The sequence below is a fragment of the Fusarium verticillioides genome, chromosome 2 (genome assembly GCF_000149555.1).
Source record: "Fusarium verticillioides 7600 chromosome 2, whole genome shotgun sequence".
NCBI classification, from domain to species: domain Eukaryota; kingdom Fungi; phylum Ascomycota; class Sordariomycetes; order Hypocreales; family Nectriaceae; genus Fusarium; species Fusarium verticillioides.
In genome coordinates this window covers 1,289,475-1,313,716 of record NC_031676.1, presented here as the reverse complement: position 1 = coordinate 1,313,716, position 24,242 = coordinate 1,289,475, and the positions used below count along the sequence as shown (strand labels likewise).

At 48.5% G+C, this 24,242-nt stretch overlaps 6 protein-coding genes and 2 non-coding genes across 12 annotated transcripts; 3 read left to right on the top strand and 5 right to left on the bottom strand.

The window, feature by feature from the left end:
- Positions 1–1,412: 1,412 nt before the first annotated feature.
- Positions 1,413–4,407, bottom strand: FVEG_06249 (amidophosphoribosyltransferase). Of its 2 annotated transcripts, XM_018894565.1 has the most exons (15): positions 4,349–4,407; positions 4,218–4,297; positions 3,984–4,049; positions 3,790–3,916; positions 3,700–3,742; positions 3,497–3,643; positions 3,288–3,440; positions 2,874–3,235; positions 2,804–2,820; positions 2,534–2,741; positions 2,464–2,480; positions 2,331–2,408; positions 2,249–2,276; positions 1,849–2,194; positions 1,437–1,796 (listed from the first exon to the last, which is right to left on the bottom strand). In XM_018894565.1, exons 1-15 carry the CDS (start codon positions 4,386–4,388, stop codon positions 1,757–1,759), a joined length of 1,752 nt encoding a protein of 583 aa, XP_018751659.1. In that variant the 5' UTR covers positions 4,389–4,407; the 3' UTR covers positions 1,437–1,756. The 2 variants fall into 2 exon arrangements, with proteins under 2 accessions (XP_018751660.1, XP_018751659.1); XM_018894566.1 differs by having other exon boundaries at positions 1,413–1,796; positions 4,218–4,407.
- A 1,329-nt stretch (positions 4,408–5,736) lies between these two features.
- Positions 5,737–5,808, top strand: FVEG_15825. The gene has a single exon. It is a non-coding gene; the product is annotated as a tRNA-Thr (tRNA).
- A 660-nt stretch (positions 5,809–6,468) lies between these two features.
- On the bottom strand, positions 6,469–6,540 carry FVEG_15824. The gene has a single exon. It is a non-coding gene; the product is annotated as a tRNA-Thr (tRNA).
- A 165-nt stretch (positions 6,541–6,705) lies between these two features.
- On the bottom strand, positions 6,706–10,455 carry FVEG_06248 (NCS1 family nucleobase:cation symporter-1). 2 transcript variants are annotated; one of them, XM_018894563.1, is made up of 3 exons: positions 8,591–10,455; positions 8,189–8,498; positions 6,706–8,136 (listed from the first exon to the last, which is right to left on the bottom strand). In XM_018894563.1, exons 1-3 carry the CDS (start codon positions 8,672–8,674, stop codon positions 6,872–6,874), a joined length of 1,659 nt encoding a protein of 552 aa, XP_018751657.1. In that variant the 5' UTR covers positions 8,675–10,455; the 3' UTR covers positions 6,706–6,871. The 2 variants fall into 2 exon arrangements, with proteins under 2 accessions (XP_018751657.1, XP_018751658.1); XM_018894564.1 differs by having other exon boundaries at positions 8,189–10,455.
- Positions 10,456–11,840: 1,385 nt separating this feature from the next.
- FVEG_06247 (hypothetical protein) lies at positions 11,841–15,673 on the top strand. Of its 2 annotated transcripts, XM_018894562.1 has the most exons (4): positions 11,841–13,994; positions 14,041–14,612; positions 14,664–14,788; positions 14,897–15,673. In XM_018894562.1, exons 1-4 carry the CDS (start codon positions 11,997–11,999, stop codon positions 15,289–15,291), a joined length of 3,090 nt encoding a protein of 1,029 aa, XP_018751656.1. In that variant the 5' UTR covers positions 11,841–11,996; the 3' UTR covers positions 15,292–15,673. The 2 variants fall into 2 exon arrangements, with proteins under 2 accessions (XP_018751656.1, XP_018751655.1); XM_018894561.1 differs by having other exon boundaries at positions 11,923–13,994; positions 14,664–15,614.
- A 57-nt stretch (positions 15,674–15,730) lies between these two features.
- FVEG_06246 (hypothetical protein) lies at positions 15,731–17,306 on the bottom strand. The gene is made up of 3 exons (XM_018894560.1): positions 16,999–17,306; positions 16,640–16,951; positions 15,731–16,585 (listed from the first exon to the last, which is right to left on the bottom strand). Exons 1-3 carry the CDS (start codon positions 17,180–17,182, stop codon positions 15,939–15,941), a joined length of 1,143 nt encoding a protein of 380 aa, XP_018751654.1. The 5' UTR covers positions 17,183–17,306; the 3' UTR covers positions 15,731–15,938.
- Positions 17,307–17,667: 361 nt separating this feature from the next.
- On the top strand, positions 17,668–18,697 carry FVEG_06245 (mitotic spindle assembly checkpoint protein MAD2). The gene is made up of 2 exons (XM_018894559.1): positions 17,668–18,240; positions 18,289–18,697. Exons 1-2 carry the CDS (start codon positions 17,707–17,709, stop codon positions 18,457–18,459), a joined length of 705 nt encoding a protein of 234 aa, XP_018751653.1. The 5' UTR covers positions 17,668–17,706; the 3' UTR covers positions 18,460–18,697.
- Positions 18,387–23,753, bottom strand: FVEG_15823 (hypothetical protein). Of its 2 annotated transcripts, XM_018905042.1 has the most exons (3): positions 21,076–23,753; positions 19,977–21,026; positions 18,387–19,919 (listed from the first exon to the last, which is right to left on the bottom strand). In XM_018905042.1, exons 1-3 carry the CDS (start codon positions 23,315–23,317, stop codon positions 18,772–18,774), a joined length of 4,440 nt encoding a protein of 1,479 aa, XP_018751652.1. In that variant the 5' UTR covers positions 23,318–23,753; the 3' UTR covers positions 18,387–18,771. The 2 variants fall into 2 exon arrangements, with proteins under 2 accessions (XP_018751652.1, XP_018751651.1); XM_018905041.1 differs by having other exon boundaries at positions 18,387–21,026.
- Between the last annotated feature and the right edge of the window lie 489 nt (positions 23,754–24,242).

The following is a 24,242-nucleotide window of genomic DNA, read 5'->3' as shown; positions in this document are numbered from 1 at the left end:
ATGGTCCAACCGACATGAGTAAAAACTGACAGGCCATCGACTAACTAACATATACAATCTAGTACCGATTCGACTAGTCTATGCTAAGAGCAGATCTCATGACTCGGCTCCAATAAGAGCTGACAATACTTAGCATCAAGCATCTGGGAATAGTTAGTAAATTGTATAGCTGGGCACACCCAATATGCCCCTCCCTCTCTCTCTGTGATCCATATCATGATCCCCAATGAATACAATGCCCGCCTCACCTGGCTGACCCTCTGCAAATGAAGAAAAAAGAGAAGCCCCACGTTCGCTGTCAGATCTCCCGACTATGGCCGATGCTATTTCTCCCCAAAAAGGCAACGAAAATACATACCGTGCAGCCGAGCTCCGGGACCTGCATTACAAAGCTTCCACAAGAGTCCGCAGAAAGCTTGTCGCTGTGGGTTCAGCGCAATCACGTCCAGCCAAAGGTGACAATGTTGCCCAATTTGGAAATCAGCTGCCCTTCGAAGCCTTGTTCCTTTTGTCTTCTTTTTCCTCTTTTCTCTCTCCCTTTCCTTTGTGAGGGGTAGACTAATCCTGGTGTGTCTGTTCTTTGTATGATGCGTTGGAGATCGTGATGTAGCCCCTGCTACGGAGCATATGAACCGCCCGTGGCACTCACTACCTTGCCTATGATCCGCATCCTACCTCGCTTTGTCTTGCCTTGCCCTGCCCTGCCTTAGCATAAAGTCCCTAATGCTCTGTAACAACGGCATGGATCTCTTTCGTGGCTTCTGACCAACTAGCTTCAATGATTCTATTCTTTCACAGCATTACATTAGTCAAAGTACTTAATCAATACGAAATTTGGCTTCTCCGATTGAAAACCTTCCCAACCATCTCCAGCCATAGTACTCCGTACATAACTACCAAGGCCACTAAATAAAACAACTAACTAACAAATCCTCCCTTCCTTAGCCAAGCAAAATAGTTCTAAATGCCAACAAGGTTTTAGCAAGGAAATCCTCTGACATGGGTCTGTTTTGATGGAGAAACCTTGACTTTCTCCTCATGAGGCTCCTCCCACCTTTGCAACAACTCCACCAAAAATGCCAACTGACCTTCACGATACTTGGATTTCTTCACCTTGCTCACCGTACTTGTTCCGCTGGGTTTATATCTTATGGACCTGAGTTGCAAAATTGGCGACTATGGGTACAGTGGAGTGATTCAGCTCCAGACTCTCGTGACCCTGGAATAGGAAACCAGATAACACATTATGCGTTGTTCTGATTCCTCTAGTTTCACCCATACCGAAGATATCCATTCCAGCCCACTCAATATGAATATAGTTCCTTCGATTACCGGAGTTTAGGAGTCGAGTTCACAATATGGGGGTGGTTAGATGTCTATCAACAAATCACCCTTTTCGATAATAGCAGCAATTGGTCAAGCAATAGTTCAAACAACGCTCATAAATTTGGCTTTTCGTAATCTCGTACCCATCTAGGCCTCGCGGCATCTCTAGTATCCTCATGCCTCGCAGGGCTGTCAGCCAAGACTGTGACTCTATGACCGTACTCTTGCTAACAGCTGGCTGGCAGCCCTACCGGCTGTATTATTTTTCGTGGCATCATAGATCAAAGTCTGACACGCCATTCTATTTTTCGTCTTTAAATCCCAATTCCAAGCCCGTACTGAAACTCATTCGTCTTGTGCAGCGCAATACTCTGCTCCAGGGCGAGTATGATTCCATTATTCAAATACTCTTGTGCCTCATTCCCAGCACCTATGAGGTTGTGATCTGTTCACTAGCCATGTTGTGAAGACTGTAAAACTTGTCAGCAGACGTTACTCACTAAGCCCTTCCTAGAGACTGACCTGATATCTTCTCGCTCATCAGCCTCAGGCCCATTTGTAGGCCCAGAGCTGACAACCACGTTTCCGCCCTCATCACCACCAGCCTTGATGTTCGTCAAGGTGGTCTTCGCCTTCCGCTTGCCGCTACGGAGATCACTGAGATGTTCGAAGTATCCTTCCGGCACTTCTGTGACATAACAGCCACTGAAAACACCGGTTTCAAAACTTGTGACCTTACTCGTGTCCTCAGCAGCCTCCATACACGCGGCCTTCAGACCATCAGGCCCATCAAGATCTTGGAAGATGACCTGGTCGGCACCGATGTAGTCGGCAATTTGTTGGTTTGTTCGGCCATGAGCAACCAAATCTTCACAAAGGTTAGTAACAAGACAGCTAAGAACAGCACCAAATATCTTCATACCAACAGGGTCCGCAAGATCAATGCCATACTTGAATTATTATTAGCAATATGTTCGATATTCCATGCCGGGGGAAAAACTTACGATATGGGGATATATGCACTCTGGAGAGGCTGAAACAAAGATGACCTTAGCAGCACCAGCTTCTCTAGCCATTTGAACCTGCATTCACACATTAGTTCTATCTCATAGACAAATTCATCATCATTTTACTCACGATTTGTCCAGATGTAGCTAATTTACAAATTAATATTAATCCTTATATGTAAGGTTGTCAGTTTACTTACTGCCACGCACGACACTATCATCCACTAGGATGAGGTTCTTTCCTCGGAATTCTGAGTCGATGGGTGAAAGCTTGCGGCGAACACTCTTCATTCGAAGAGCTTGGTTGGGAAGGATGAAGGTTCGTTGAACATATCGGTTCTTAATTAGAGCTGTGACGTATGGTTTGCCAAGCTTCTCAGCAAGAGTAGCAGCGGCGATGTTACTTGTCTGTTGATAGTGAGTCAGCTTTCATGTTTTCACCAACATCATGACTCCTAAACTGGGCATACCTCTGGAACAGGGATGACTGGAAAACAATTAGTACAGTTCAAAGGCAGGAGAAATATGGATATCTCATACCTGCATCAATCTCTTGAACTCCCTTCTCTCCGAGAACCGCGCGGACCTTCTTGGCCAGCTTCTCTCCCATGTTTTGTCGGCTGCGGTACACCGAGATTCCGTCCATGGTTGAGTCAGGACGAGCAACGTATACGAATTCGAAGCAATCGGGTGTGTAAGGTCGGTCGTTGACAATCTGACGGAACTTGGGACCACATCCCTTCTGCAGGAAACAGGCCTGACCGGGGAGGATGTCGACGATGTTCGAGAAGCCGAGCTGCTTCAGCACAACGGATTCGGAGGCAACGAGGTAATCTTCAGTGCCGGGGAGTGTGGCGGAAGGTCGAGAACCAATGCAAAGAGGTCGGATACCGTTGGCATCACTGAGTACTGTCAGTTTTTGATAAGAGGTCGTTCAAAATTGCGATAACTCACCGGAACGCAAGAATGCCAAAACCAGCGATCATGGCAGTGCATGCGAAAGCGCCCTGGCACTTGGCGTAGACATCGCCGAGAGCAGTGAAGATATCCTCCGAGTTGGCGCGAGTCTTGCCGAGCTGCTGGAGGCCGTGGGCGAAGATGTTGAGGCTATTGGTACAGATCAGTCATCGTGGTTCGAATAAGCGCGAGCTTCGATTACGCACAGGAGCTCTGAGTCGGAATCGGAGTTGACGTGTCGGTGGGCTTCCTCGTCGAGGAACTTGCGGAGGTATTCGGTGTTGACGAGGTTACCGTTGACGCTCATGGAGATACCGAAAGGGGCGTTGACGTAGAAAGGTTGAGCTTCGGAGCTGTAGTCGCATTTTCGGTCAGTGGTGTACGAGATTGGGTGCCCAGTAACACATACGCAGAAGCAGTTCCCATGGTAGGGTAACGAACATGGCCCAGGCCTATGGAGAGTCAGTCTCCGTGTAATCTGTGCATCGCATTGCCATACCCATGTAACCGGGGAGATGCTCAAGTCGTCGGCCATCAGAAAAGACCTTGCTGGCCATACCGAGACCCTTGCATTGAGAAACCCGTCCACCCTGGCAGACAGCGATACCTGCAGCATCTTGTCCACGCTACAGATGGTTAATATCTGTAGATATCGAATTTCGGGATTCGGGATATTCGCGATGGGGGACTAACATGTTGGAGATAATACAATGTCTCGTGGAGATCAATGGCAGCGGAGGTAGCCTCCTGGTCACCCAGCTATCAAAGAATGTCAGTACATTGTATGTGATATTATGTTGTATTCCATTTCTTCAACTCTTTTGGTAGCACTTCCGTCTCAAGTCCGAGCACAGGCAAGGGTCTCTTTTTTTCTATGAGCGCGGGGGAGGGGCAATAAGAGAGAAGAGCAGAAGAGAGAAGACTCACCAAAATGGCCGAAACACCACACATGTTGAATATCGTGTCACGGAAATAGTTCGTGGAGAGGTTGGAGAGAATCGAGTGTTCTTACACCCAAACAAGAGTTAGACCTGTATCAGTTTGTTTGTGAAACCTACGGGAAAATTTTTCTCTTCTGGTCACGACGATATCGGTCATTTTTTTTGGGCGACCACAAATCTTTTGGCGGGGTATTGTATTGGCTGAGGCGGGCCGGACAATGATCCGCAGTGGTGGGGTCCCCCAAAATATGCCGTTTCTCTACTCTGTACTCCGTGTTAGTGGCAGTTGAACTCAATATCAAATCACGATGTCAAGATATCTCTTCATTTCTTCGTCATTTCGTCGTTATTGCAGAAGACTAGACATCATCCAGTGTAATACATATTCTAAAACACATAATTACGACTAAAGTATCGATAATTGGCTCAAGCTGCAATCCGACTTGATCCATCAAACATGCCCAAACCGTGTAAGTGGAAGCCAAGATACCGATAGCAACAGATAACAGACTATCGAAACTTCATGGAACATTAATCCCGCATTTCGAAGTTCTCGTGTCAACTGACCACTTGAATGTAACATTGGCTCGTTTTTACAACTAATAAGCTTCACCGCGGTTGGGTCTATTCATTGAGCATGTGGGGTATCCTTCTTAATATCAGTTTATGACATCTGTGGTGCAATTCCGAATCTGCCACCTCTGAAATATCTACTTATTCCAGTTCTATGCAAAGCACAGTTTCAGCACGAAAGGCTCTCTAAGTGAATAAAAGAACTCTAGTGCAAACAACTTTGATTTCTTTATACGCAATATGGAGACGGTGCAGAAACCAGAGGAGCCCACATAGCACGGGACTCTCGGAAGACGGCCACAAATACCAGTTTGGTCACCGGCTACAAGGAGTCATTTTCTGCAAACTGTCTGATTAATTTATAAGCAATACTCTCAATTAATTTTCTTTAATTGATGAGCCGGTTTCCTCTACATTTCCACAATTAGGCATAAGCAACATCAGCATTTTGAATGATTACAAGACTACTAAGACATGTATGTGTATGTATATAAGTAGTACTTAGGTAGTATACATAACCCCAAGGTTTTGAGTATTAACAACCTTTGATACATAGGTAGGTATCTACCGGGAGGAGTACCCAATGAACCAAGCATCTCAGTCGCCAGATAAATAGTCTAAGCTTTTAATATTTTTTATTCTCCTTGTTGCCGCTTGTCTTGCATCCATGTCGATTTAATGTAATCAATCTTACACTGGACAAGGGTTGATCTGTTTGTATGACGCAATCCCCCAGCCAGTTTACCAATCATCCACAAATGATAAAGTTTCCCACATTGCCAATCCTCTTCATATATTTCCGCCGTACCCCATACTCTGCTGGCTTTAAACCCAAACCAAGAGTCTCCTAGTTATGTTCTTTTGATGAAATTGTCACAAATATAAGCCTCAACTCAGCTGCCGTCTTTAACAAGCAAGGAATCACCTCACAAGCCCCGTTGGCTCAGTGGTAAAGCGTATCACTAGTAATGATAAGATCACTGGTTCGATTCCAGTACGGGGCACGTGATTCAGCAAGTTTCATTTTTTTGTCGATCTGATAAGTATCCTTTTTCGTGGTCGCGATGGCTTCTGTGGTGTCGAGGCAGCTGTTTCCATTTTTAGTAGTGGCCTTGCTTACTTTCTTACACGTGGCGCATCGGGAGCACTTGCCTTGGTGAACCCTGAGTTTTGTATAAGTAGTTATGCAGTATTTCTTTTGCTGACTGAATCTGATCGACAGGGAGTATACTTTAATAGTAACACGATAGATAATATAAAATCATCCCATGTTGCACATGCAGACAGAGCCCCATGTCTGCGTATATTAATTAATACTGTCTTAAACATCTGCCGCAAATTACATAAGGTGCTTCCCCAGAGAGAGACTTAATCTCAGAAGTCAACTCCTGGCCGGCGATAGCATATTAAAGCGCAAACGCTCTTAAATTATCTTCCATCTCATGTTGTTGAATTACATTCTGCAATCAGATCGAGATACTGACAAGTACTTGCATATGTGACATCATCCCGCATAAACCTTAAATCCAATAAGCGCGCGTGCCGTCCCGCAGTTATTACACAACGTCAAAAAGTCAACGTACCTCAGTCAGGCTCCCAAGATAAACTTAGCGACAAGACTGAAGAAAAATTAAGGTGCTTTAACGCGCCTAGTGATCATGTGTTGCCCCGTACTGGAATCGAACCAGTGATCTTATCATTACTAGTGATACGCTTTACCACTGAGCCAACGGGGCTTGTCTTACGAGCCTTAGAGTGAAGTCTAAGAACCTCCAGGGCGAATATGATCGGGGAATACTCGTAGGTACTTGAGTCCACTGAACTCCGCATAGTAGTCTTTAAGTTATTGAGCCAGGTAGAGGGCTCAGGCCTGGCAGTCCCTGCGGAGTTCAGTATGCTATAGCAAAACCATTTTAGTAAATCCAGAGTGTAGGAAAGCAAATTGGCTCGAAACCTTATATTCATTCGTCACACAGCTGGTGCTGCTATGTTACAAACATCTCGAAATCAACAGTCGTTATAATAAATCTATCCCCATAAATAAACACTCAATTCTACATGCCCAAATCAAAAATGTTTCGTCTCGTCTACTGCCTTTGGCGCTTCACTCCCCGCAATCTCTTCGTCATATGATGGAGTTCTCGAGTTATAAGCGACTCGAATATCATCGATCTCATCACCAACCTCCATCCATCGATCGCTGGTCGCTGGCACTGGTGAGATTCTGCATAGGGCCCAGTACATCGCCGATGCAACGATGAAACCACAGAAGTAGTTGAGCTGATAGATATAGATCGCGCCCTGTGGAACGTTCTTGGCGCCAACAGCATCGGCGAAACCGACTACGTTGATGACAATTCCGGCGATGTAAGCAACATAGCCACGCCAGTTGAAACCACCTGTGAAGTAGTACGGCCCTTCTTTTCGACCGTCGTAGAGTTCCTTGGTATCAACGTAACCCTTGCGCACGATGTAGTAATCGGAAACCATAACACCAGCGATTGAGCTCAGGAACACACTGTAGGCTGAAAGGTAGGTCGTAAATTGATTGCTGTCCTTGAGAAGCTGCCAGGGACAGATACACAGGCCAACGACGGCGCAAACGTAGCTTCCACGACGGATATTGACCCAACGAGGGAGGAGAGCAGTCAAGTCAGTGCCTGCTGATATACTATTCGCTGAGATGTTGGTCGCAAGCTGAGCTAGGGCGAAGCATGTAGCAAGGAAGAAGACACCAAAGCGCTCGCCCGAGCTTCCATCGTCAATGAATCTATCCAGAAGATCAAGGGGGTTCCAGATGGCCTCTTCGTACAGGACGGAAGAAGCTGAAGAGACCATGATGCCGATGAATGAAGTGATGGCGAAACCGAAGGGGATCGTGATCAGCTGGGGCCAGACGGCGTCTCTGGGCTTCTGCGCAAATCGAGAAAAGTCGCTGGCATTGACAATGAGTGCCGCAAAGTTAGAAATAGAAGACATGATGCCCTTGACCATTTCCCAGGCCAAGTCGCTGCCGTGGACCTTGTTACCAGCCTTTACAATGGGGCCAATACCACCTGCACGCGAGATGGTCCAAGCCAGGAAGGTAATTCCAGCCACGGGAACAACGTATGCCTTGACAGTGAAGAGATGTCGGACCTTGTGGACAGGGAACCAGAGCGCTGGAAGCGATACAAGCCAAAAGATGAAGAAGGAAGCGAAGTGTGCGGTATCGGTGCCCGAGCCGTCGCTGAAAGTGTTGGGAACATTGGCCCATGACTTCCAGATGGCGCGGATCATGAGATAGATACAGTCACCACCAATGTAAGCCTGCACTCCATACCATACACAGGCTGCCATGCGTTAGTAATGAATTCTGATTGTGTTCGGAAGGATAGAGCATACCCATAGCAGCACGGTTCAGTACAGGCCACAAGCTACCCCAGATACCAAAGGAGGTTCTGTTGGCAACAGGGAAACCAATGTGGTACATAGCACCGAAACGAGCATTGATTGCGACAAAGATACCAGTGATACTGTATCCGATCCAGACACAGAGCCAGGCTTGCCACCATGACAGACCATTGACAATCATTGATGATGAAATCATCCAAGTGTTGATGTTGAAAGAATCGGCGATCCAGAAACCAACAAAGTTCCATGGGCCCCATTGTCGGCGCTCCGCCTCGACGGGTTTGAGATCGTGGTTCGTAAGCTGCATAAAAGTTCAGTACAACTCGGTCTCATTCATCGCACTGCATAGTGCACTCCAATGATGGAAAGCTAAAGCTTGCAAGGCCTTCATACCATAAGCTGGGTCTTAGTCAAGCCAGGTTCAGACTCAACGGCGACTTTATCAGCCCAGACCCTAAATCGTGATCTGGTCTCCATGGCTGAGGTGTATGACGAGGTGAGAGGTGGAAGTGTAAGCCAGGAACGGGTATCAAAAAGCTTCGAATGCTTGATCTAGAAGAAACTCAAAAAGCAAGATAGACTTTTTGTATTGTGATAGGTAGACCTTGTCCGAGGTGCTTATGACGTGTAGGTGACACCAAGTAGGGCTGGCAGACTGGGGTTAAATCCAATGACACAAGAAATGATGGAAGAATGTGAGATGGTGGTCTTGCTGAAGGATGAGAGGGGACCAATTGGAACTTCTCCACCGTCTTCTTGTCTTGGAAAGTCTCATCGTATGTAGTGGGTGACAGGCAGTATTTATATTTTGTGGTTTGAGATGGACATGCCGCGTTGGTTGCGTTAAGGTTGCGTTGACAAGAGGAACTAGAGCGACCCCATCTTGGCTCGAGGTTATCAGCGCTCGGCAGCCACTCCCACTATCAGTCTGATCGTCATCCTAAGACCCAGCCGTTGCAGATAACTAGCCGACAAGGAACATACCACGCAAGGACCCTCGCCGGCGGCCACTTTTGCCGTAGTAGGTCAAGCTGAGAAAGGTTATCCTTCCCCGTGTTGGCACCGAGAGGACTTTGCATCTCCGGTCGGTAGTTGCTCGTTGTTTCATGGAGCACACGAGCAATTTGTGACGGTTTGTAGATTCAGATGTCCGGACCTCGAAAAGCAGAAGGATCTGCATGGTAAGACCATCACGCAACGACAAAGTCGAAGCGTTCATAGGTATCCATTCGAATACGATCAACGTGAAATGGTACGTATATTATTCGGCATAGAATAGAACGATGCGGAGAGATGATTCGAGGGACATGGATACGAAAATGGGGCCCGAGAAGCCAAGTCGTGTTTTAGTGGGTGCCCCCACAGAAGACCCTAAATCCATGGAGCAACACTTGGTATGAGTGGTTGTTGAATGTGGTTTTCGGGTAATGTTGACGTATGTAGACGTTGGGAGGATCCCGTTATCGGTTTGTGTAGGAGAGATGTACGGAGTACCAAGGTTGACCTTGAATGTTGGTTTGTTGCGTGAGAGAAACAAAACATAAGGTAACGTGGAAACAGAGGCTTGCAGTGCAGACGGACGGTACGTACTCCTCTTGAAATTCTGGGCCTACCTTAAGGTACCTTAAGAAGATGCTCTGCAGAAAAATGCAACTGCAGGCAGGGCCGCCGCTATCAGCACCATGTGAGCAGGAGCCAACCCATCGGAGGGTAGTTTACCCCAGGCGGCGGATATAAACGAAGAAATATCATTGGACAAATCGGTTTCCTTATCACCGCAAAGATGCGTCTAAGATACGGGTACCGTACCGCCTTTCCCAAACCGAGTTAGTCTGGAACTGCAGAACAATTCTGTTACTCGATCTCATCGAGTCAACCGTCTCTTTTATAGTAAAATTGCCCAGGCCTGCAGTTATCTGCCCTATCAGGACTATCTTGAACTTCTTCAACGTAGTAGTCACTGAAATGCGATCTTGTTGTCAACAGCTTAGGTCTTTTCGGGTTTCAACCGAAGCTCTATTGCCTGATCTCTTCATCTGGAGTTCGACGCGTTGGTCCGTCCTCCTTCTGGTTGATATCGGCATAAGAACCCTTGTTCCCGTTTCTGGCAGCATCTCGCGAGGACCCTTTTCAGCTTCATATTGCCCCGAAAGTTCACCGTTTCCACTTCGTATGGTTATATTCACAACGACCTCGTCACACATAACACACCACCTTGCAATTGAAATCATGTACTTTAGGGCTGCTTTCAGTTCTCCTGTATGGTATGGCCGAATCGGTGGCAGAGTCATGCCGGTATATCTAGAATCCAAGTAACACCGAGGCAAAGGAGCAATAAGACTAACTTGAATAAGTCTTCGGCCCATGCATAGTATGATTCAACTCCTCAGGAGCTGCTTTCTCCATAAAAGTAAGCCAGTGGTTGCATTTCTTCGGTTTTAGATCAGCATTCTTGTGTCAAAGAACATTGACAGTCAATGCGTCTAATATGCAAGTATTACTTGATGGAAATCACAGACGCGACTTCAACTCAGTCAGCGTCTCGGAATCACATCAGAGAGAACGAAACCGGCATTAGTTACTTGTATAGGTCGGGTCATCGGCCCGCAAACTTTGTAACTCGCTCATTTGATGGGGCAGAGTAAACGACCTCATACGATCTGATGGGTTTTTCTTTTTTCCCTCTCAAATAATGGAAATAAACACCGTGAAATTGAGTCAGAAAATGATATGTTGTATTGGCCAAGTATGGCTGTTTTGCAATTATGGAAGAGACCAAGATAGGACTTGCACAAAGCATCTCGAGATCTGTCAAGCGTTTCCGCAGTGTAAGGTCGATCAGACATTTCCAGTAATATAACTTCTAGACAATTGTAAATGTTTCAAAGCCTGGATGTCGAAATTTAGGCCAGCCACTATGCTATCAGGAGTGTTCGGATCTTATGATAACTACTTAAAGACTGACAATCTTTATTATAGAGCTTCTGCTATAGGGTAGGTATTCTCGAGCACAATTGGATTTTATTATAACATTCCGGCATTCGTATCCTAAAGGACATCGTGAAGATCGCTCTTGAATTATTCACATTGTGAAGATCTTTGTAAGATAATGGAAAATATAGGCTATGATTGGACTCGACTTATGCTGCGTCACCATCCACAACAGGAGCAAGCTTCAGGGACACTATATCCAAGCAAACAGGATACCCTACATCAAAAAGAAGTTGTACATATAAGGAACTGATATTTACCTATTTATAGAGCTAAAGTAGCTCGCCGCTCTTCAACAATGACGACTGCCGATATCCCGAGACTCTGCTAGTGCCTTGATCTAGTAGCCAAGGCTATGTACAGTTCAGACATGACAGGGTCCAAACACGTGAATGGACCAATAGCTTCTGCCCCGCGATTTGAGTAGAGTATTGACATGAGAGTGCCGAAGAGTTGCGAGAATTCATTACTGTATCAGAAGTGAGGTACCTGGGTAATCTGTTAGATATACACTTAAGTACCTTAGGTAGTTTAGGTATAGAAAGAAGATGGCGCCGAGAATGCTTGAAGTAAACCGATGCCTATCAATTTGATAATAGGTGCTTCCTTCCGAGAAGCATGAGCTGGGCTCTTTCTGCCCTCCCCTTGTCTCTTCCTGCCTCAAGCTCTAGACCCACACTTTGTTTCTCCCCCACCATCGTCGTCAATTCCGCTTCTTTTCTCCTCGCCAACCTCAGCTTTTTTTTTCTTTACCCATTTCATCCAAACCTCTTTAGGTAGTATTTACCAAAGTCCTTGATATACAATCATGGAGGACCAGTTGGTACAGCTTCTTTCCAGCACTCAGCTGCCTGAACAGGGTCCTAGAGTACAGGCCGAACTCGAGTTGAAGCGCGCCCGAACGAATCCCGCCTTTCCCCTGTCTCTCGCCAATATCGCCGCCCACACCTCGATTGATACCAACATCCGTCAGGCCGCGTTGAGCAACCTGCGACTTTTCATCGAGAACAACTGGAGCAACGACGAGCCTGATGATGGACCTATCATTCCTATCTCTGACGAGGCGAGAGGCCAGCTCAAGCAGGTTTTGCTCGACCTTGTGTTGAGCCCGGAGGACGATCGGAAAGTCAAGATCTCAGCCAGTTACGTTGTTGGCAAAATCGCTGTGCACGACTTCCCGGAGCAATGGCCAAACCTCCTCCCCACAGTTATCTCTGTCGTCCCGGCCGGCACCGATTCACAGCTTCACGGTGCCCTGCGATTACTGAACGACATAATTGAAGAGAGTTTGAGCGAGGACCAGTTCTTTTCAATGGCCCAAGATATTGCCAAGGCCCTTGCTGAAGTCGCCCTCAATGAAAACCGAAAGCCCATGCACCGAGCGCTTGCTATTTCCATCTTTCGAGGATGCTTCGATCTCCTCAATATGATCAAGGAGGACCACGCTAAGGAGGTTCGCGCTTTTGCGGACAGTCTTCTTCAACAATGGAACCCCTTCTTCATTACCGTTCTACAGAGCCCTCTTCCAGAGGCTAACCTAGAGAGCGGATCTCAGCCTGACTCTTGGAGCCATATTATCGCCCTCAAACTTCAGGTTGTAAAGACACTCCTCCGAATTCGACGCGTCTTCCCTAACCTGCTCCTTCCCCAAAGTACCATCTTCTTCAGTGCAGTCTGGAAAGAGCTCTCTACTCTGCAAGGACCGCACGAGCAGCTCTATATCAAAGCCGATGCTCAAGGACGCCTTGAGGACTCGGACAACCTTCCCTATACCTTGGACTTTCTCATTCTCGAGGAATTGGACTTTCTTAATCAATGTTTTAGAGCCCCTCCTGTGCAAGCCGAGCTGGACGGTCACCTCAATGCTCATGCCTCAGCTTCAGAAGTTCCCTGGATGAAGGAGATTATGAACATGCTTATTGGTTATTCGCGAGTGACTCGGGAAGAAGAGGACTTGTGGGATATCGACTGCTCCCTGTATCTTGCTGAGGAGACCTCCGTGACTGCCAACTATACCGCACGAACTGCTGCAGGGGACCTGCTAATCAAGATGGGTGAGTGGTTTAACCAGAAGGCGATCGACGGTCTGTTTGGTCAAACACAATCCCTATTTGGCGGCGAGGTTTCCGACTGGCGAAGCCAAGAGGCAGCGCTCTACCTTTTTGTCATGCTGGTCAGTGACTTCCAAGACATGCACAAGGAAATCCCCGAAGCAGTGGCCCACGCCTATCTTTCCCTGGTTGACTACGCCGTTAACCGGCGCGGAGAGCCTCTTCTCCGCGCCAGAGGTTATCTCGTCGCCGGTATGCTTTGCCGTTCTTTCCAGACCCCAGTTGAGCTGTTGGACCGCATTATCACTTCTATCACTCAAGAGGAGTCTGAGGTTGTGCAGGTCGCCTGTGTCAAGGCTGTCGAGGGGTTGATTAACGCTGGCCAGGTGTCGGCCGACAGGCAGGTTCCTATTATCAACGCCATTCAAAACTACATGAACAACAAGGACCCTAGCGATATGGAAGATGCAGACGAACTTCTCGTTACGCTTGCTGAATCCCTCCGCGCTGCCATTACTCTCGACAAACGCATCGCTCTGTCTAACGATGTTAAGTCGGTTGATCTGCTTTTCATGCTAGCTAAGCTAGGCGCAAGCAACTTCCAAGTCACTATGCTGATTTCCGAGGCATTTGAAGAAATCGTTGATGATCTCTCTGACCCTGAATCTTACACTGCTCTCTGTGCAAAGCTTCTGCCTACGCTTACCGGCGCTTTTGACGTCGCCAACCTCACTGAGGATAACCCTCTGGTCACTGTAAGTCTCTATGAACCAGTTTCCGTGCTTCACTGACAATAACTAGGTTGCCACCGAGCTGCTGGCCGTCTTGGCCGAGCACGGACCTGAGCCTCTCCCTGCAGGTTTTGTCGCGGCTACTTTCCCTAAGCTAAACCGCCTCCTTATGGAGTCTACCGAGGGAGAGGTCCTCCGACCTGGATCTGAAGTTGTGAAGTGGATGCTTCAGCATGATCATCAGCAAGTTCTTGCTTGGCAAGATGCCAATGGTCGTTCTGGCCTGGAGGTCTGCTTGCACATCATCGACCGACTCCTGGGCCCTTCTATCGAGGACAACTCAGCCTCCGAGGTTGGCGGTTTGGCTGCCGAGCTCGTCGAGAAGGCTGGCCAGGAGCGCCTTGGTCCTTTCTTACCTCAGCTTCTGCAAGCTGTTGCTAACCGACTTGCTACTGCTCAAGCTGCAGCTTTTATCCAGTCTCTTATTCTTGTCTTCGCCCGACTTACCCTCTCTGGCGCTCAAGATGTCGTTGAGTTCCTCAGCCAGGTGCAGATCAACGGCGAAAGTGGTCTGCAGGTTGTCATGGCCAAGTGGTTAGAAAACTCTGTCAACTTTGCTGGATACGATGAAATCCGACAAAAGTATGAAGTCCAACTGGATCGGACGATTCCATCTGCTAACTGAATTACTAGCGTCATTGCTCTTTCGAAGCTCTACTCTCTAAATGATCCTCGACTGGCCCAAACACAAGTCAAGGGCGACCTGATCGTCAACAACGATGATGGGCTTATTAAGACACGCTCACGCGCAAAGCAGAGTATGTATCCAACCATCCACGACTTTTCAACTACCACCTCCACCCTAGACTCAATCTACGCCCCATACGCTGAAAGCCAGCAAGCTAATAAAACCAACCAACAATCAGACCCAGACCAATACACGATCGTTCCTGCTTCCCTCAAGATCATCAAGGTCCTCATCGAGGAGCTCCTGTCAGCATCCGGGCAACGGGCTGCTGCGAATGCCGCCTCTGCTGCTGTGGCCTCTGCTAGCTTTGACGACGAGAACGACGAGGAGGGCTGGGAGGATGAAGACGATACTCTTGACCTCAGCCTAGGCACCACGAAAGCTGACCTGATGTCGTTCATGGAGTCAGGGGGCCAGCGGCAGCGAGATGATGAGACTCAAGCGTATCTGACCGACTTTTTCATCCGATGTGGCCGCGAGAACATTGCTAATTTCCAGGAGTGGTACAACATGCTTACAGAAGAAGAGAAGTCGAAGCTCAATGAGGTCGCCGCTAGCTCAGCAGGACAATAGACTGGAATTGCAGATGCTTACGACGAGTCTTCGATGTTGAAGAAGAAGGAGCGCTCCTCTCGAAAGTTCGAGAGGAAGAGTGCTCTCCGACTGCAGGAAACAATCGCGGCTATTGAAAATCTGAATAGACGCATAAAGGAGGAGAATGGGCCACTGAAGCAGGGTTAGTGTATATCAGAAAGCCTAGGTATCGTATTAATGACCCGACATGAATTGCAGATAGAATTAGAGAAAAATGGACAAAGAAAAGAAAAGAAACCTTGGACATTGATCATAAGTGAAGAAAAGACTTGGACCACTTAACATAAGTTTAGGAAGCCTGATAGAAGCTTAGACAATTTAGTATACCTAAGCTTATGCGACTTGATATAAATTAGACAACTTAGCATAAGCTTAGTATTGATTAGTACTTAGTATAAGCTTAGGCAACTGAGCGTCAGCTAGGTACATAGGTAACATGGCATATGTTAAGGATACTTTTGCTCAAGTACAATTTTGGCACACCATATCAAGGTATGAATTAATGACGGATGAAATACATCACGATGGAAAAGTTGAAATATGAAGTAGTTGAGTAGAAGGAAATTGATCAGTAATCATTCTGCCGAAGCAAGCGTATGCAGTCAACAGTATTGCTTCTCTCCTGTCTAGATGATATCTCCGCCAAAGCCTCCTCCTCCAAATCCGCCACCGTAACCTCCACCAAAGGGATTGTTTCCCCTTCCGCTGCCAGGACCAGGGAATCTCGGATTGCCAACGGGGCCAGTGGGATCCCATCGGGCTCCTGGAGGTGCTTGAGGATCGAAACCAGAGGGACTGTCACCTCGTTGCCCACCGAATAAAGGATCATCGAAAGTAGGATGCATCCCTGAGCCACCACCAGGACGAGGTAGTCCTCCGCCAATGAACGAGCCACGAAGAGGATCGTGCGGACCGAGACCAGGAGGATTCAAGTCATCGTGACCAATGTTGTAGGGCGACCTTCCTGGCATTTGAAGTCCGCCTCGTGGAGGCCGGTTCATCTCGTATTCATCCTCAAAGCCGGGAGGAGGAAAGTCGCCCACTGGTGCAGGTCGTGGACGAGCCATCTCAGGAAGTGGATTCGCTGGGGGTTGGAGCGGGTGTGGGTGTGGTACAGGATCGCCACGGAACGGACGGTCTGGGTTCTGAGCTTCTTGAGCACGACGCTCGGAGCGTGCATTAGCCTCGGCTTCAGCCGTCTCGACATAGCCTTCGCTTTGGAGTTTTGGGATGAGCTTCTGAACGATGTTGACCTTGAGGTCATGTAAGATATCTGACCAGATGGATTAGTTTGTGTTACCTATCAAAGGGAAGCGAAAGTACGTACCGGCAATAGCTTGCTCAGAGGTAAAGACACCGCGGAGCTTCTCGGGAAGATCACTTCGATCTTCCTGGCCGTCCTTGATAGCGATGCGAAGAGGGAGTTTCTTAGAATCCACAACGTCGCTGATCGACCTCTCGAAACGACGGATGTTGTCATCTCCAACGGCTACTCCTCGAACCTCGACCTTTTTACCCATGCGGTCAATACGGATGCTAAAGGTCATGGCCGACTGCTTGTGCTTATAGACAAAACTGTAAGATCCGAAGCCTGAGTTCCATTGTGGTGGTAGACGAGGAGCGAGTGATTCGCATTCGGCTGTTTCATGTGAGCTAAGTAATGATGTTGATGGATGGTAAACTTACGTATATTCTTGTCTTCATCAAAGCCAAGAAGCTTGAAGCCTAGAGCAGCGAGATATGAGTGGATGAGGAGAGCGATAACTTCGTACGATGAAGCGAGGTCAGATGAATCGTCACTTGGGGGATGCGTTGGTAGCGCATCTGCCATGCCATTTAGAATGGCGGCAACACTGAGAGGTTCTGACATGATGAAGGGCGATGATTCTGATGTTCTTTGGATGATGTGTCGAAGAATGGAGTTTTGTTGGATGTAGGTAGCGAGTAGTTATAGTAGGTAGGTCGCTAAAGATAGATACCAGATAGTGGAGAAGATGGAGAGTTAACGTCGAGGAAGTTTGGGAAGCGGCGTCATGAAATAGTTGCCTCTTCAGCCCTATATGTGGATCCTGTTCTTTTGGGTATCGCGGGGCAGTGTCATTGATTCAAAAGCCAAAAGCCAGGAACACTATTGGTGTAGAATTGGTTGCCTAGATAAGGCATTAATTAGGCATTAGAGCTTAACAATCTGAAGCTTGAAACATGTAATATTGAGTGACCTCAACATGTTGTAGTTACCTCACTTAGCTTTCAATACCTTAGGGAGACCATCCTCATGACGACACTCACGTGATATCGCGTTCCACTCAACGCGTCCCACCAAGTACCCTCTTCCAAACCACGAATCTCTACCATCACCACTTCTCTTCTCTATGACCCTCAACCTACCTCAAAATGGAAACGGGCCCTTTGATCCCCGCCTCTCAAGCATCCCATCTCCTCTCATCGTTCACAACCTTCCTAACACTAACCCTCCACACCCTCCTCTACCATCGCGCTCTCTACCCCAAAACTACCTTTCTAACGGCTCGAGCCCTGAATCTCCCCGTCCATCAATCTCGTCATCCCGGCCTCTGCACATGGATAAACGACGCTGTAGCTTCAGTAGCAGCACAGCTACGCAAAGGCACAGTACGCCGTATAGCCATTGCGATGCATGCTGCCAAGACCTTTGATGTGCTGGAGAGATGGGTCTTTGATGTTGATCTGTTTCCTGCTGGGTGGGGTGATAGAGAAGAGGCGACCTACAATCCTGCGTTGGTAGAGGGTGACGATGATGGTGTGGTGAATTGGGCCGATGTTAATGAGGCGCTGAGAGGTGCCCTGACGAGAATAGCACAGAAGGCTGAGATGATGCCTGATTTACCTCACGGGAGCACTTTTACTGTTGCCGTTGAGTTACGTGATGATGCAAATGCACCTATAGGTGTAAGTATATCTATCAGTAATAAGATCGACATCGACTGACCGATCTAGCATCCTCAACATTGGATACCATCTCAGCCAAATCTTCAACCACCAAACGACACCTCATTAAAGCAGGGCTCCTCTCTTGGCGGCCAAAGTACAATAGCGATTCGGTCTGTCCAAGCCGGTCCTTTATTCTTTAACTGCTGGATCGAACAAAGCGAACCCACAACCTCATAAAATTCACATGCATGATACCCAGCTTTTGAACAGATAGATTATCGTCATCATGACTCTTCACAACCTCTAATTCATATTGTATAAACATGACATCAATCCGTTATTGATTGTCCCGGTCACCCATTTCCAGACCTGTACCAGCCCGTGCCATGCGACCCTGATCCTCCCCCCTATTCCGACAAAGCCCAGAACCCGCCGCGTTATGTACAGCCCGGCCGTGGAAACATGACAAATACCTTGACTCATTACCATCAAAATCATTTTCAAACGCCCAAACAGCCTCCCTGCCAGCCTCCCAGAGGACAGCAGCGCCTACTCCGTCGTCCCCTTCAGCGCCGCGCGGAGACTCACCATCTCGCGCTTCAGTCGCGCGTTCTCCTTCTTCATCCGTGCTGTCTCGTCGCTTTGGTCGCGGAGTCTCATCATGAGCTCTTCCTTTTCGTCCTTGCCTTTGCCTTTGAGAGCCTTGACTATCTTGCCAAGCTCTCCGTTGAACTTCTCATATAGTAACTCGTTCTCTGCCACTGCCTCCTTGTATAGCTGGTCAATCGCTCGCACCTTGGCCTCGGCTGCCTTGACCGTGGTTTCCATGTCGCGCTGGATCGCATTTTGCTTGTCTTGTAGTTCCTGAATAGCAGTCGGAATGCGGTCTTCCAACTCCCGAACAGCAGCACTGACTCGTCTCATATCGACAGACTGGGAGCCCGGAGGTCGTGTATTGTTGACACGTGCCATTTCCTCACCGATTTTGGATAGCTCAGATCTGAGAGAAGCGTCCACCTCGTCGACAGCCTGCTTCTCATTGTTGAGCCGCTCTCGAAGCTTTTGTGGTGACTGTAAGCGGAGTCTCTGCGTTCCTCGCCTGGTTGGACTTGAGCTTGGACGGGGCGGTGATTCAGAGCCTGGAGGCGCTGAGCGGTAGGGGCGCAGTGTCGGGATATTAGTTGATGACAGGGTCCTTGAGTGCCTGTGACCTTTGGCTGGTGACGTGCGTCGTGTTGGCTCTTCTGAAAGTTCCATGGGACTGGGCGCCAAAGTATTCGGCGACGTAATTTGCTGGAACGGATCTGGAACGTTCTCCTTCTGCTTGGAACCTCTCAACGTCGCTACACCGGGACTAACAGGTATTCTAGACGGAGATGTCGCCTTGGGGCTCGCGTTGACCTTTTCTGATGTTTCCCTTGCGTCTTGGAGCGGTTGCGGTAATTCAGCGTCGTCATCGAGTGTAGTAGCTGCCATGAGACTCTTGAGGTCTGACAATGAACTACGCCGCTTCTTCCTGGGTGATCGTGGGAGTGGCTTCTCTGTCTCCGGCTCACCGATTGTCTCCAATAATCTATGAGAGCTGCCAGGTCTCTGCATTTCGTCAAATGCCCCTGCTATGGGCGGACGATCCTTGGAACCTGGGCGTCTCGACAGCTTTTTGGGCAGTGTGTTGTCGTCGATAGACCTCGAGCGGCCTAACGATGCTTTAGATAAGCTGTTTACCTCGCCTGTGGCGGGATTTCTGTGCTTACTGAGTTGTCGCCATACTGAAGGTCTCTCGTCTCTGCTATTTTGCCGTAGCAGATTGTCGAACCCAAATTTGCGCCGCAGCGATGAAGTGTTTGAGGCCAGTGAGGGTGTGTACCCCTTGCCACGGATCGCCGAGTTGATCGACTCGTATGTCGAGTTATCGAGATTGAAACTGTGATTTAAACCAGGTTCTTCGAAAATTCGATCGCAGTCCTCCACCAAACGATCAAGAAGATTGATATAATTAGGAGCTGTTCCGTCGTAGACGAGCAGCTCTGCAAAAGCAAGTGTTAACGCTCCCCTGTCACCATCGTTGCCGCACCCGTCCAGCAGATTGGCCAAAAGCTTGATGAGGGCAGTGAAAGCGCGACGATTCTGTGGTGCAATGTCTCCAAACAAAAAGTTGACAAAGTCCGCAAAGTCTCCGGGCACTCTCTTATTCACCCGCGCCTGGAGCGTATCTAGGGAATGCATTGACATGACAGGGCCGATTTGATCAGTCCAAGCAATGCGAAGGAACTTTTCGAAAGCCACAAATATGACCTCGGTGCCTAGATCGGCGGCGGCATCGACGTCAAACGGGCTCTCAATCAGTCTGTTATATAGTTCGTTCACAGACAGCTCATCAACCACAGTGCGTTGGAGCAATGTCCGACCAATAATAAGACCCTTGCGAGACTGGAGAGCCGCAACATATCCAGTAAACGTCTGCTCTAGGCGTACTAATGGGTTTTCGGTCCTTGTTTCCTCTTGAGTAACACTGTCCTTGCCTCCCCTTATTGAGCTTACGACAGATGCTTGGCTGTTGTTACGGTGTATTGAAGGCACCTGCTTGTGTTTTGAGCCTAGACTTGCTGTATCAGAGATGTGAACTGAGCTGCCTCCCCAGAAACTAGAGAGAAGCTTGACAGGAGATGAAGCCAAGAACGATTTGGTCTTTTCTGCTCTTGTGTTGAGTAAGAGTCCATGTAGTGTCTTGGAGTAATATGAAACGAGTGGTGCCGTCAACTGCATATTTGAGATACTATGTTGTGTGCTTAATAGTTGAATAACTGTTGCTGGTCAGCGTAGGGCTCTAGGGATTATAGTGCTGCTTCTCACCTCGTCTCGACATCGTGGGGAGGAAGTCTTCCAGAGCAACCTCGTCCTGGAACTGCCTCCCATTCAGCCCAACTGTGAGCATCGATACCTTCTTCATATCGTTCGTGGTCACGTTTACGACAATCTCGACACCGTAGTGGCCTACAGGCGCTCCTTTGGTGCCCCTGTCATGATCGACAACCACTCGAATCGGGGCAGGCTCCTTGCGGCCCTCGATGAGCTGGTCGGCGCCCTCCTGGAAGATAGCGGCGTGAAGTCCCAGATTGCTATCTGGCATTCGCGCTGATCGTAGAGTCCAGGTTGGGTCTTCTCGCTCTTTCTCCGAGAATCGAGCTTCGACTCTCGCTTTGACCACATCCTCTCCCCACTTGGAAGCTCTGGCCTCGTACATCTCTTGTAAGAGGAAACATCGTGATGTCACGGCCTTGCTAATGCGATGCTCGCCTGGATGAGCTCCTCTCATTTCTGACGTCGAAGTCATCCAGAATAATGTGCCATCTACTGCCTCAGTAAATCGCACATCAGCCATGTCATGCCACCCTGTAAACACGAACTCGTATGCCGCTGGACCTCCTGCTGCGTTGGTCATAGAAATAAGTAGACCGGCTGCTGAGGGTTTCTCGATCTCACGCAGAAGCTCTCGCCCTGTCATGTTCCCGCTCATCTTCTTGATGATAACCACACAATCTGAAAAGAGTAGGAAGATTCCAGATCTATCCGACTGGTTGAGCAATGGCTGGAAAGGCGGTGCCAACTCAGTGAAATCGGCGGCCGCAATAAGACGTCCTTGTGGTTCAAGATTCAAAGGCCAGGCTTCAACCATATTTCGAAGTCTATTGGCGACGTGAGGCTTGTCGGGTAAGGGATCGTCCATCGAGCAGATATTTGTAATGATATCTCGCGCCTTCAACATGGGTTGTAAGGCGGGATGTGTCATAGGAATACAGCCAACGATCTGATCTATAAGTAAGCTATAACGAGGAAGTCTCTGGACGGGCTCGATAAGAATAGAGCGTATCGTCTGCTCACCAGCCTGAGCTACCCTCTGCTTGAAACTCGATTGCTGGTCGAGAAAAGAGTTGAGTAACGAGGGGAAATGTTGGCTGGCCTTGATATAATCCTGATAGCACTCTGTGAACTTTGGAAACCACTCCAGAAATAATCTGGCGATCTGTAGGGCACCACTTGGGTCTCTTGTTCTGCCCAGTTTGGATCCCATGAAACTCATCGTCGGCGTTTCCATATCTTTCAAGGCTTCTTCCTCGGTATCATCTATGATCCTCCGCATCTCCTCCATAAAGGCAGAGTTGACCTGAAGGATGCCATCTGCAGAACTGGGGAAGAGCTTCTCCAACTCTTCCTCGGAAGGGCTCAGACTACCAGGAGCTCGCGCTTGAGCGCTCTCTCGAAAATCGGCTGCAACGTGCTTCACCAGCTCCCTCACTTTACCCACATACCGCTCCTCAGTCTCCACCAATTCCGTCAGCTTCATGCGCAATTCGACCTTTTGATCTTTCAGAAACGACTTGCTCCGATTTAAGGCGGTCGGCTTGGAGGGCGCTCTTCGTAAGCGACTAGTCGGCAGGAAGACTGGCTCTCCGAATAGTTTTATCAGCGGTGTGTACCCTCCATACTGGCGCAAAGTTGGATCGAGGATATCGTCTTCGTCGTCGGGCACGTCCTCGAGGTCGGCGGCTTGGAGGGGCACAATAGCGCCCGGTGGGAGAACAAAGTCGAGGTCGACATTGCTGATATGTTGTGTCTGCAGAGCATCCTGTAATGTCTCGATGATGTCGGCTGTGTGGTCGCTCTGGACCATGTCCTTAACAATCTCGGCAGCATGTTGCTCGCTGAACAGAGTAGGTGCACTGCCTGGACGTCGACCTCGCGTAGGGTATAGGTTCTTGAGGTATGTTTTTACGCCATCGGGCAGCTCTGTGAAGTACTTGAAGAGGGCGAAGGCGAGAGCGCGGTAGACCTCATCGCCCTGAAACTCGCGGGGTAGATGGTGGACGACACCGTAAAATGGAGAATTGGGCGAGATTGTGATTCGAGGGAAGCTCTGGAAGCCGGCGGGGGTGAAGACGTGGACTTGGACTCGGGAACTGTTGAGGGTGTAGTTTGCGGTAGTCGAGGGCCCATGGAAGAGTAGCAGAGGAAGATGGCCTAGCAACGGATCTGCGGCGTGGTATAGAGTGACATTGTCAGACGACAGCGCCAACTCCTCGGTAACGCGAACCATGGCGCGGAGTCAGGATTAAAATCCGTTGGTCAAGAAGGGACTCGATGTGTGTGTTGACGTCGATATTGACCTGATCTGACTTGACTTGACGGGCGATGGTCTCCAAGTTGGGCCGCAGATGGAGGGCGATTCGACGAGAAGCGATGAACCAATGGCCCAGCCCAAGATAGACTCAAGCCTAACTAAAGTACAGAGACGAGAGAGACCTTTTGGAAATGAACGAGTCGCCTCCTCCCTCGTCACGGACACAGAGATTCGCGCATGCGGGCAAAGTCGATCTAGATTTCGTGGGGGGGTTCGTTGAGAGAAAAAATTAAAAATTGGCTAGGATTAGAAAATGTGGCAAGGCAAGACAAGACAAGACAACCTAAGCAGAGACAAAGACGAGGGTTTGGTTTTGGAGGTTTGAGCTTTGGCCGTAGTTAGTCGGGAGTCAACAAAGGCCCAGCCCAGAATCGGGAGCGGGAACACAACCTAGCGAACAAGTGGGCCCCATCGGTTTCGAAAGTAAACACACTAAATAAGTTAGCTTAGGTAGGTTATCACACCAACTGCGCTGGGCCCGAACCCACTAAATTTTACAGGTCAGGTCCCTACAGCGGGCACGATACGATACGATCGTGCGTCACACAGATTCACTTCTGATGTAGCATTCAACCGTTCAACAGTTGATCAACAACAACACGTGATAAGGAACAACAAAAACATTGCTACTGAATCAGGTTGTATTGATTGTTGTTACTATTCACGTCTGCAGCTAGCATGACTAACAAGTGCCCAAGTTAGTAGTCTTTTACTGTTCTTACATGTTGTGTCCCAAATAAACTCGGTGGCCTGGACAACAAAAAACCTAATCTCAACAACAGCGGTCAAACACAAATTCAATGCTGACCATGCCCTGGGCGGGGATCAGCGGGAGCTCCCT

Coding starts and splice junctions, on each gene's coding strand:
- FVEG_06249 (XM_018894565.1), bottom strand. CDS start 4,388: ATGACCGATATCGTCGTGACCAGAAGAGAAAAATTTTCCC. Junction 3,743..3,789: donor GCATCTCCCCGGTTACATGG/GTATGGCAATGC, acceptor GACTCTCCATAG/GCCTGGGCCATGTTCGTTAC. Junction 3,441..3,496: donor GATTCCGACTCAGAGCTCCT/GTGCGTAATCGA, acceptor CTGTACCAATAG/CCTCAACATCTTCGCCCACG.
- FVEG_06248 (XM_018894563.1), bottom strand. CDS start 8,674: ATGGAGACCAGATCACGATTTAGGGTCTGGGCTGATAAAGTCGCCGTT. Junction 8,499..8,590: donor TGACTAAGACCCAGCTTATG/GTATGAAGGCCT, acceptor ACTTTTATGCAG/CTTACGAACCACGATCTCAA. Junction 8,137..8,188: donor ACTGAACCGTGCTGCTATGG/GTATGCTCTATC, acceptor AACGCATGGCAG/CCTGTGTATGGTATGGAGTG.
- FVEG_06247 (XM_018894561.1), top strand. CDS start 11,997: ATGGAGGACCAGTTGGTACAGCTTCTTTCCAGCACTCAGCTGCCTGAA. Junction 13,995..14,040: donor AGGATAACCCTCTGGTCACT/GTAAGTCTCTAT, acceptor GACAATAACTAG/GTTGCCACCGAGCTGCTGGC. Junction 14,613..14,663: donor TACGATGAAATCCGACAAAA/GTATGAAGTCCA, acceptor CTGAATTACTAG/CGTCATTGCTCTTTCGAAGC.
- FVEG_06246 (XM_018894560.1), bottom strand. CDS start 17,182: ATGTCAGAACCTCTCAGTGTTGCCGCCATTCTAAATGGCATGGCAGAT. Junction 16,952..16,998: donor TGATGAAGACAAGAATATAC/GTAAGTTTACCA, acceptor CACATGAAACAG/CCGAATGCGAATCACTCGCT. Junction 16,586..16,639: donor CTCTGAGCAAGCTATTGCCG/GTACGTACTTTC, acceptor CCATCTGGTCAG/ATATCTTACATGACCTCAAG.
- FVEG_06245 (XM_018894559.1), top strand. CDS start 17,707: ATGGAAACGGGCCCTTTGATCCCCGCCTCTCAAGCATCCCATCTCCTC. Junction 18,241..18,288: donor ATGCAAATGCACCTATAGGT/GTAAGTATATCT, acceptor TGACCGATCTAG/CATCCTCAACATTGGATACC.
- FVEG_15823 (XM_018905041.1), bottom strand. CDS start 23,317: ATGGTTCGCGTTACCGAGGAGTTGGCGCTGTCGTCTGACAATGTCACT. Junction 21,027..21,075: donor CCCCACGATGTCGAGACGAG/GTGAGAAGCAGC, acceptor GACCAGCAACAG/TTATTCAACTATTAAGCACA.